This window comes from Gossypium hirsutum, chromosome D03, assembly GCF_007990345.1.
Source record: "Gossypium hirsutum isolate 1008001.06 chromosome D03, Gossypium_hirsutum_v2.1, whole genome shotgun sequence".
Lineage (NCBI taxonomy): Eukaryota > Viridiplantae > Streptophyta > Magnoliopsida > Malvales > Malvaceae > Gossypium > Gossypium hirsutum.
The window spans coordinates 43492335-43504188 of NC_053439.1; the positions used below are offsets into that span (position 1 = coordinate 43492335).

The 11854-nt window shown below is 35.8% G+C and overlaps 1 protein-coding gene across 1 annotated transcript; it reads right to left on the minus strand.

Annotated features, from left to right (window-relative positions):
* Window positions 1–2099: 2099 nt before the first annotated feature.
* LOC107949631 (probable alpha-mannosidase At5g13980) lies at window positions 2100–11562 on the minus strand. The gene is made up of 29 exons (XM_016884367.2): window positions 10033–11562; window positions 9842–9925; window positions 9653–9741; window positions 9366–9540; window positions 9090–9209; window positions 8906–8989; window positions 8742–8813; window positions 8357–8470; window positions 7813–7913; window positions 7624–7717; window positions 6908–7075; window positions 6728–6817; window positions 6495–6560; window positions 6326–6382; window positions 5574–5793; window positions 5313–5458; window positions 5153–5212; window positions 4987–5046; window positions 4833–4901; window positions 4572–4619; window positions 4371–4490; window positions 4191–4256; window positions 3910–4022; window positions 3691–3775; window positions 3488–3598; window positions 3308–3403; window positions 3020–3067; window positions 2859–2927; window positions 2100–2528 (listed from the first exon to the last, which is right to left on the minus strand). The coding sequence occupies exons 1-29, from the start codon at window positions 10234–10236 to the stop codon at window positions 2331–2333; spliced, it is 3027 nt and encodes a 1008-aa protein (XP_016739856.2). The 5' UTR covers window positions 10237–11562; the 3' UTR covers window positions 2100–2330.
* Window positions 11563–11854: the final 292 nt, after the last annotated feature.

Genomic DNA, 11854 nt, shown 5'->3' on the forward strand with positions numbered 1-11854 from the left:
CACTCAAGATTAATGTGTGTCACACTTTGAACATCACAAGTGAATAAATCCATAAACATATTCAGGGTCTATTCTAATTGCGTCCAGTCTGATATACTGTCAGTCTAGTTAGTCACGTCTATGTCTTTATCTTGTGAGAGTCATCTGCTTTGATGCCTAAGATAAGACATCTCCCCAATTGGACTTGATAGACAATATGTTAGTCTTTCAATCGGTTTGCTCATTTTTTATTAGACTAAGGACATGTGTCTACTAATATAAGTTGTCTTTTCATTTTACAATCCGACCACGTAATACCACTTAATATTAGTTTAAACATTAGACAACCAGTGAGTCAATATTTGCTTCTATTATGTTTTGCATGCAAAAACCATATAAGGACATTATACAAAATATATTAATGTAATCCATAAATTATTTTATTAACCAATCTATTCGAAAAAATTACAAGGCTACAAATGTATATGCTACACATAGGACATTAGATCCAACATGCTGCGACGAGGCCAAGTTTGTATGAGACGTTGTGACGTCAAATCCAAACTTTGAAAACATTACAAATTGGTCCTAGTTCAAATTCAAGTTAGCTATAGAGTTTGCGTAAGCTCATATAAGACCTAGAAATGAATACTTATAATTTTATATAACTAATTTACTTATATTTGAATGTTTAATTTTGTAATCAAACTGTGATTTGATCGTAGTTGCTTCGGCAACGAATGTGACACCTTAAAACTCAAACCCAACAATTGGGTCGGGTTGGGGTGTTTCAATTTTTTCCCAAACCCTCTCACTTTTTGGGAGGGCCTTTGGGCCTAGGCAGGTGGCTCGGCCCATGATCACGTCTAGTCATGTCTCGAGACATGTCTCCCCTATTTCACTATTTTTGCTTCAAAGTTTGATGTCTCTAGACAATGAAACCATGTTTCAAGACACTAACTCCTATGCCTTGAGCAAAAGTCTCATGTCTCAATACATTGGGTTGAAGGATCACTAATTTAGCTGCAATGTTTTATATCTTGAGACAAAACCACTACATCTCAAAACTTGGCACACTATGTCTCGACTCTCGAGACCTTTGCTCAAAAATACATGAAATGCTAAAAAATGTTCCTAAATGAATCGATGTTGACAAGCTAATCAGACTAATTACTAAACGTTCTTTTATTTCCTGGCTTGCTTTTATGGAGAGGTTGCCTACTAAAGCTAGGCTAAGTAGCTGCGGGACGGATGTTAATGGTGGCTGCAAATTTTGTGATAACCAAGAAACAAGGGATCATTTGTTCTTGGAGTGACCCTACTCTAGGAAGATACGAAAGGATATTTTGCAGATGTTATGCGGAAGCGCGGGGTTGAATTTTAAGAGCCGGTAGAAATTGTAGGCAATTCAGGGATCAGAGGAGGATTAAATTGCAGTTGCTAAAGATGATAAAAGACTATTTGAGAATTAAATAGGTAAATGCTAAATTCAATAGGAATGATACCGTAAATAAGCAATTGTATATAAATTGGGGTATTAGTTATAGATATAGAGGAGGGTATTTTTTGTATTGATCATACCACTGTTGTAACTTTGATCTTTGTAGCAGTTTACTACTTTTTTAGTTATAATATAATCACAAAGCTTATCCAAATATATATATTCACTTCGCGAGATTAAATAGCAGGAATTGATCACTGATGATGTGTATAACAATGATTTGCTATTGATGGTAGAGTTGCACCAATTCTTTTTATTCATTAAATAATAATTTATCATTTTTTTCAAACTCAATCCAAATTATATTGAAAGACTTTAATTCTAATATGATTTTGGCTTAAGATTAAAAAGCCTTTAAAGAAAATGAAAAAATCAATTCAACCATTGCACAAAATTCACAGCTAATTAAATCTCCACTATAACTAAAAAAAATCAATTATGGTTTTCATATTTAATCACGTTAACTATTAAAATCAATTAATTAGGTCTTTCTCTTAAAGAGCCTATTATTTTATGCATTGTCAAATAAATTTGTTTCATTCGTTCAACCAAATCTTTAGATTTATATGTTTGTCGTTGGATTTTTAGAGCCGGATGACAAAAAACTGAAAATAATGAATGAAGCCAATAACAAGCACATCAAATACACAAGAAACAATGATTTATTTAATGTTACAACAGACTGGCAGTTTGCTTGAGGGACCTGAACCAAAGGAATTGGCAGAAAAATACAGTCAAGGGAATTTCATGCAAATCTTATCGCCGAACTCGCTCGCCTCCAAGGATGAAACCAGTAGCATTTTATTTGATCATTCTTCAGGAACAATGAACGTAACTTATTTGTTGTCTTCTAATTGAAGTCGATGACAAAGGTTCGGATTTCCATCGGAGCAAGTTCAACCACCAATGCAGCTGGATCAACCGGTCCACCTCTCACTACTTTTGGCACTTCTTCGGGGGAGCCTTTCACTTTCCACACCAGCCTCTTCTTTTCCATTTCGACTCTTCCTTGGTTAGCAGATAAGCTCATTTCTGTTACTTTATTTATCTGAACATAAGAAATTAAAATGATGTAAATTGGTCAATAACGAACACAAGATGAAGAGTTTTCATGCACCAGAATGACGCTTTTATGTCTATTACCGGTTCTTCCTCTCGACTTATGACCAATTATTCAGATAGATGCAGATAATCTATCAAAACAATACTTAGTAATATGTCCCAAAAAATTGCCACAATAAGCTGTTGATACACTTCTTGATATTGGAACCAATGAGGGACAGTTATAATAAGGTTTACAAGTCATTTTTCAATGCAATTGAAGGCAAAGAGGACAGATTTTGTGCGAGTTTGATTGGCAAACTTTGCATTGCTTTACCTTCTTATGTGCAAATACTTTTTTAAGCTGTACACTTGCCATAACTGAGAGATCCTTGTCCTCCCCAACCTTGCAATTTGAAGAAAAAACAAAATCAAAGGTTAGGGAAAGAAAGGAAATGGTTGAATTCTATAGATGATACACCAAAACAAATTATCAACCTCGTATAAGTGTGCCAGCCGAAGAAGAACTTGTCCATTGTCCAATTCCTGCAGATTCAAAGAAATATGGTAAAGCATGAAATGAACTTTTCCAAGTCATGGTAAGGAGGAGATGCATTGATGTAGTACAAATAGGATTGAAACAATCTTATTCAATCACATATCCGTTGCATTAGGCAGAGTTTGACACCAAGGACGGAACTGCAGTCCGTGGTATCTTCTATAAGCTTTTCTTTCTCCTTTCATGTTGGGGGGAATTGGTCATTGAAAAAGACAAGAGATATGTACCTGGAGGGTTATCATTGCTACATTATCTGGTAAAACATAGGACGGATCCATCCCAGAAAAGGATGAGACGTGGGAATTAGTCCATCCATCTCCTTCCTGCAAAATGTTAAACCAGACATTCATTAGACTTGGGCTGATGTAGAATATGCAAAACAAAATTATTCAGCTTATTGCTTTCACCTGCTGAGTAAAGGCTAAGAGAAATGGAGAATATATCTCCTGACCAAATGATCGACGCCACTTAGCTGCCTCTCCCAGAGGATCGATTCTGAGGTAATATTTCCCAACGATCTATTGAAACTAGATTTGTTAGCAAAGATCTATGCAAAATACTACAGTCTTTCTGCAAAGTAAGATCAAATATATAACCAACATGTGCTTACAGTTAGTCCACTGCACTTATTTTGAACACAAACTGTTTCATTTAGGGCTTCTGCAACACCTCTACCATCATCGTGAAGCAACCTCCTGTATGAAGAAAGTAGGACCAAATTTTAGAGTTGTATGAAATGAATGGTTAACTTATCGGTGTATCTGTTGACGGAAATTCATATAGAAATGTAATATATAATCGAACAAGCAATGATAGGGAAGAGAGTAACCTATGGAGCATTAGTTCCAATTCACCATCCTTAATGCTGGCTCCACCCATGGATCGATCTACTAAGACTGAAAGCTCCTTATCGTCATCTTTAACATACATCCCAAGATTAATCTGAAATGAAAGCAAAAAAAAAACTAACTTTTTTATGGCAGAGCCTTAAAGACCAATCAATCAAAGGGAAGATTGTAAAATTTGTCTTCTTTTCTATATGAAATGTTCGTAAAATTTGTTGGAAGGCACTAGTATATGAAGAGGTTTAGAGCAGTTATGAAACCATACAGGGTAATAGTTTCCTGCAACAGGCTGATTCACGTCCAGGTTCCAATCTTTTCGATAGTTTCGAATCTGCAAAATAATAATTCCAATAAGGATATGTACAAGCACATTGCCAATATCGAATATTGCAGTCATACATACTCCACCAACATGCTAAGATATCAAGATAAGCAGGCAACAAACCCTTTCAAGGAAATCACGACCACTGGAATCTGTATAGAATGTTTTGCTGGTTTTCATATGTGTTAAAATCTTAGTCACAACTTCTTTTCCAATTCCGTCACTGATTGGAATAGGACCAACCTAAAATTAAGAACAAGCCTGTTATCCAGCCAGACAGCTATTTCACAGTAAATACATCTACATGCATACTCGAATACTTACAATGAACTCAAATTCTGCATGCTCCTTTCCCTTGTACACTCTTGTGATCTGTTTATGCACACAGTGACGTTAGTTACCAGACGAAAAGGGATTTAACAAAAACTGCTACTTTTCAAGTTTAGAGAGAATGAAAGAGAATATTCATCTGAAAATGTAGCAGGAATATCAGATTGGAGGTAATTGAAGACATCTACATGAACCAACAGGCATTTGCATGCGATTCTATTATTTGATTCAAAGGTCACTTGTTGAGGAAATAACCTGATATATCCATGAATTGATTCTCTGGTGTACTTCATCCAAAATTGGTCCCCGTAAAACAGTCAAAGCCTGAAAATTTTACCATCTCATGAAGTTTAAACTAGTTTCTGTTCAAAAGTAGAATTCTAAATGAGTATGCTTCAAAAATAGATACCTGGTGATCAGGTTTCAATGAATTCGTGCCATTTGGTCGAAAGATGTATGCTCCGGAGGCCTTCAATAAGTTATATCAATATAGTTATGCAAAAATTTTTACATATATAATCAAATAGCAGAATTGTAAAGAAAAGTAGAGGCTTTCATAAAAGGTATATTATCACCTGCTTTATGTCAGTTGCTCCGGTATAAAAGCTATATGATTGCCTTACAGTTTCTTTTACCTTCAATTTCATACAATAAGAAATTAAATGTAAGAAATCCATATTAAGTAAATAGATTTAGCAAAATGCATACATGGAAACCAAGAACCATATATCGTACCTTAGTTCTGCTATTAATGTAGCCAATGAGTTTTCGTTGCTTTGCAGAGAACACAAGTTTCAGGTCGCCTGGCCCTACTTCGATTACATCTTTTTGCTTTTCTTTAGAACTGTACACTACTTGGTTCTTTGAAGGAGCTGCTATGGCTGTTTTGTGAAACAAGGCCAACCAAATATACATTTTATGTCAAAAGAAAGTTAATACGAAATCTCATTGTCTTGTGTATTATTATTTTCGGAGAATAGCAATGATATATGGAACCTTTTTGTTTTCCGCTTGAGATGAAGTAAGTGTTTAACCCGAGAGGAGGTGCAGAAGCTGAAAATGCAAGCCAATACTTTGGGGTAACACTTGGGAATTTACCCAAATATGCCATGGAATAGTAATTTCTTATGGCCAAAGAAGCATTTAGCAGAGGTACAATCTGCGATTCGATTTCATTTCCTCTATGATCCTTAACGATGACATTCTCATCAATAACCTGCAACAGGTAATGATGCAAAATCATTACGGAAGCATAAGGACAACACAAAATGAATAGAAGGTCCTTTGTCTTCTATAAAGATCGAAGATTGGAGTTTAGACTCTCATCCTTCTCATACAAGACATCCCAATATGGGACTGCAGACAAAAGGCTTATATGACAATAATAACAATGAGAGGAGCCAGTGAACTGTGCTTATGAAGCTATACATGACTGTGGAATTCATTTCAGACCTTGCCTGGCCATATTTCCAAAGCTTGCACAACAGGGGATATATGAGTTTTTTTATTGTCGAAACATAAGTCCTCTCATGAGTAGGAACCCAAGCATGAATGTCAGTCACTCAGTTGTATATATGTACCAGTTAATAAATTTGTAGTTTCAGACACATGCAAGAAAAGAACTATTAGCAAACGAGTGGCTGTTTATTTTGTTTTTTGTATAAGAGTGAAGTGGGATTGTGGATGTATGTGCAACATCACAGGAACTAAAGTGAAGGTCATAAAATTATGAAAAGTACATTACTCACCGGGATTCGTATAATATCCTCCCTTTTCCATCCCAAAGGATTGTAGACAACAACCACCTGAGAAAAGAGCACAACAATAGAGAATAATATAGGTGGAGTTAGATTCATCTTTCCATAATCAATGGAAAATTATAGTAAGATGAAATTGTGAAACTCTAGTCTCTTTTACCAGATTTTTTCCGCTTGACAGATCAACCTCTGACGAAGGACAATAACTTATATTCAGAAGCAGGCACTGAAAAGGGTAAATTCAAAATCAATATAGGAACTTCCAGGAAAATACATATAATCAGTTATAGAATTCTACTATAATAGCATTGAAATATGCTTCATGAACCTCTGAATAGATTAACTATTCTTAGACATTTGAAACCAAAGATCAGAGTTTAGTCATGCTATTGCCTGCTGAAACTTGGTCACTTTGTTCCCACTGTCTGTCTTTGAAGAGGACCTTGTTATAGAGGCAAGCGATGTTTCGACCACCTTTGCAGCCTGCATGAACCATTTTGACACGAGAATCAGCAAAAACTTGAGTTTTTGAAGTATTAATTAATTGTATGACAAATGACATCTAAACTTTACCTCCTCGTAGCCAATGGATAGTCTTTTCGCATAGTCATTAGCCACATGCTGCTTTGAAGTGCCACTGACTGCATCATGATGTTGAGCAAGTGCCAAAGCATCGGCTAAATAGTCAGTGTTTGGTCCAGCTTTACTTCTTCCCTTAAGGAATTCTAACTGTCTTGCTGCCTGTTGTTTATGTATAGAAAACTGTTACTATTTGTGGGCAAGAAAAAGAAGTCAAAGATGAAAACAAAAAGAACAGAAAATAAGACGAATAAGTTCTTTAGTCATATTCTTAATATGAATAATTTATTTAGCAAATATTGCAATTAGAAGTTATTAATTTTAGTTTCATTAAATAGAATTACTTATTTTACAAGAATAAAAAAATACAAAACCTCTACTTAAGGAGACAATTCTTAGTAATAAAATAAGATGAAAATTATTTCAATTTATAGAGAATACTCTTATCTCCTAATGATCCAAGATTAAGAACTCTTTTCGTTGAGTTTTAAGGTTAGAATCTCCCTTCAACGAGTTCTATATATTAATCATAGGTCATTCACGTGGTAGAAAATGCAACAAAGGAAAGGCTTTCTCAACCGAAGGGGACTTCCCTGTGAATTGCCTGGTGACTTGATCCATAACTCAGGACCATAGCAAAAACCAAGTTAAAAATACATCACAAGATATATATGACATGTTATACTAGTTAAATATGATCTACATCTTACCAAATAGTAGCCACTCATTGTCCTAACATAACCTTTGAGTGCAGGCCGGCTTGTAAAATATCCAGTCCAGTAGGCATTTATACGGTCTGCATATCTGATAATAGCATGCACCAGTTCTGAATGTTGGTTACATAACCAAAGCAAAACTTCATACATAGACAAGTTTTTAACTTCAGAAATTAAACTCACGGAAAGTAGTCATCAGTCTTCAGTGGCCAAGCCTCATTTGTAGCATATTTTGCATCAGTATATATCGATGGGGTAGAATATAGGGCATTCACACGTCCATCCTAAAAGCATTACAATCAGCAGTGTATTAGTAAGGAACAAAAGAAAAAGCACTAACATATCGATGTTAAACTGAGGCTTATTCCCGTAAGATAAGCAGAACCAAAACCATGCACGTAAGGCATTGGCATTCATGATTCTACCTGATGAAACATGAAATGACAAGTCAGATCGATGCTTGTTAATTGGATTATTCTTTTTTCTGGGAGTTGAGGTCTGAGGGTGTCAATCCAGACAAAACAGCATTCATAGTTCTCAGTTTCAGTTACAAGGAAGTTTATCTAGTGTATTTTCATGTTGGTGTATGCGAAATCATGTGTATTCGTGTAAACTGTGACATAACTAGTCAATTTAAATGGCTGCAAGAAAGCCAAGTCGATAGGGCAGAAAAAGTTGGAGACAACAACAATAAATAAGCATAGGAAAGGTCTTGGAGAACGCTAACTTGATTAACATAATGAATGAACTTGTCCATTTGCCGGAACCATGTGTGTGCATATTGATACTTGAAATCTGTTCCCATTGTCCACATCACATGATTTGTTCGAGTTATGTTAGCCTGAAAATGACAAGAAATTTTAGGTAAAGTGTCGACCTTTTCTAATACAAGTAAAGGCAGCAGGGCTGAAAAGAAATTGCAGAAGTCCATCATAATTAAGATATTGCTTCTAAAATATCAATAACTTTGCATCTTCATAAACCGAGACTGGTAATAACAGATATTTCAGAGGGGAAGACGTCCAAATGATGCTGAATCTGCAGCAAAAGTCATAAAGGCATGCCATGCCAGTGTGATTTGAATAGATATGAACTCATATGGGGCATCTTACCTGAGAAAATGCTGCCGCTACAAACTCATTCACACGCTGGGGAACATTGTAGTCAAACAGCTCCATGTTATCCTTCAAAGTGAAAGACAATAACATAAAATCTCATTTTGTGCAAACATATGAAGTAAAGAGCTCATGAGTAATGTATATGGCAAAGAACTTACCTGGACAATAGGTGAATCATCATTAACTTCATAGTAGAAATTACTTGGAGGCTCATAATTCTCAGGGAATGCACCAGCAAATATCTAAAGAGAAGTAAATGAATCACTTAGAGAACTTAAGAAGATAGAACATAACCATCTCACTGATCCTCAACACCTGAACCTGATTTCACCATCTACCCACCTGTGATGATGAGCCAAGACTCTTGGATCCCCGCCAAACAACTTCAAGGCTTTTCTGATCTTTCCTTTTAGCTCTGTCTTGGTAATCAATTCGTGCGAAGAAGAGAGAATCAAATCCAACCTTAGCAGTATACAAAAGCTTACTTAGCAGATTGTTAGATACAGGATGGAGGGAAAGCTTACATCAACTAACAAATATTGCGTAGCTTAGATGGACCAAAATAGTTACAATCAGAAAGTGCTTAACACTGAGTGACCACAAGATCAAAAGCCGTACCTCTGCGCTCAACAAGTAAGCTTGCACTGCAGAATGTCCAAAGGGATCAATTTGCCAACCAATCCTTGGGGTGATATTAAATTCTCGTTTGACAAATCGATGGCCGAGAGTTGTTTGATCAATCATGTCGATGTAATGTGGGGCAGCTTCATCATGCATACACATGCCTCCATTTCTGCAAGTCAAATCATCAAATGCCCCACAAAACTTCAATGGCATGATCCCACAATTTCCCCCATAAGTCAAAAGAAAAAATTCAAGCAAATTTGAGTTTATTGATCCTTTACATTAACTCTAGTTGACCAGAGTTGAGGAGCCGCTTTACTGTCTCTTGAACTGTCTCACTCTGATCTCTCCACCATCTCTGGAAAAATGCCTGTAATATCAAACAAAAACCAAATAATTTCCATCATTTTCAATTTCCATATACAATTCATATAGGGTTTCGAGAAATTTAAGAAACAAAAAGTAGTTGCCTGTTCAACGTAAATGAACTTCCTGTTCTTGTCAGCTAATAATGCCGGTACAATAGAATCCAGGACATTCTGGACACAAGCTCCCTGCAAAAATTATCAATCAAAAAGGAAAAGGAAAATCAAAAGTTGCTCAAGAAATCCCAAAAAGAAAATCTAAAAAAAAAAAAACTGTGGGAAATATGAAAAAAGACCTGAATGGAATTATTGGAGCCGACATAGTACTGATCAACAGTTTTCAACCAACCAACATCATCATGCGTATGAGCAACCAAATGAACATTGAGTTTCCCGGGAACTATCTTCGATGTAGTATTGTAAATAATATACTTAGGTTCAACGCACCAAATGCTCATCAACGTGACCAAAATCAAAATCCACGCCCCATGAACAGCCATGGTTATCCTGGACGATAAACTCAGCTCAGAGAGAATAGAAAGTGAAAAGTTTGTGCTCTATAAATGAAAGCAAAGCTGCATTTAACGATCAAGCAAGGATTTCAAAGAGCAATGGTGTCAGCCGATCAGTTCTTTGTTGTTTAATTATTTGTTTAGTTGTGAAAGGTGAGTGAATACATCAAGACAGGTCGCTTTCAATAGTATATAAAATATTACGAAATTACAGTAATTTAAAGAAACTTTTCTTGAATAAGACAAAGAACTGTCCTTGAAGTGTTTGTTTGAGCTTATCTTATACTCTCGACTCGAACTTTAACAATGAATCGGCGATGCTTTGTTTTTTCCCTAAGTAACAAACACGTCCTTAAATCAATATGGAACCCACAGAAATCAAGGGGAATCAGCTCGTATCCTCCAAAGATCAAAAGAAAATCCAGCAAAATCTTCATCCACTGCCTTTTCATTAGACACGTAGACGAACCTCCCCCTCACTGGCCGGACCAAGAAATCGAGGAAATCGGGGGACAACAAATGTAAAACATAAACAGTTCAGTTCTTCTCACTTTGACATTCCCTTCCTCTCCAACTTCAGATTCCCTCTAAAATTCGCCAACAAACACTGAACGACGCCGTTCAAACCCACCGCTGCCTCCGCCTACCGGCATTTCCTCCATCATTGATCTACTAGGGGAGGTTAAGAAGATGGCGGCGACAAAGTTTAAGAATTCCGGTTTCAAGAGCTTGATATTAGGCTAGTCCAATCGAAGACCGTCGAAAAGTGATGAAAATATTGACTGACGAAGGTGCACAACTGAAAAAATGTGCAACTGTTTGAGTGTTGAACCGGCTGTCTCGCGATTCCCTTAGCGAAATAAGGGGGGGTTGTTTCCGCTGCCATGGTGGCTGAGGTTTAGAATCAGAGCAGTTAGATATTCCTCTTTTATTAACTGTCATAATCGTTTGTCTTCTATTTAAAATCTACAAGGGTTCTTTAGTGATCGTCCCTTCTTTCATCCACTGAAGTTAACTGCAGCTAAGTTGGTCTATTACCAACATGTTTAACTGAGAAACATGGAATGTGGAAAGGATCTTCGAGTCCAGAGGCAGCTATAGTTGATAGTTCAACTTACCCACTTGCCAATCACTTGATATGGTTCAAAGTATTTAGCAGATAACTTTAAGCATCTACGGCGCACCATAGAAGATTGTCTAGAAGGCGGTGTATATACCCGTTTTAGGTTATTAACATTTGTCAGGCAGAATTTTTTTTGAGGGGATGAAAATCAAATTATATATCTTTATTATAGTGAAAATTAAATTATATATATTTCATTATAGTAAAAATATAGTTTTATTATTTTAATAGTTTATATTTTTATAATTTTTAAATAATTAAATTAAATTTTTATTAATTTTGAGGAGTTTAAGTACAATTTATAAATGAGCCTATGAAAAACTTTCTATTAATAGTGCCAAGAGTTCCTAAAAGATATTTTCTCCATGTTGGAAGTATTTAAAGTTAAGCTCAAAAATATCGATAAAATTCTTGAATACACTCTACTTTTGAAATATTTGTAGAGCATAGTTTGAAAGTTCACATAAGCATATTATTAAAAAG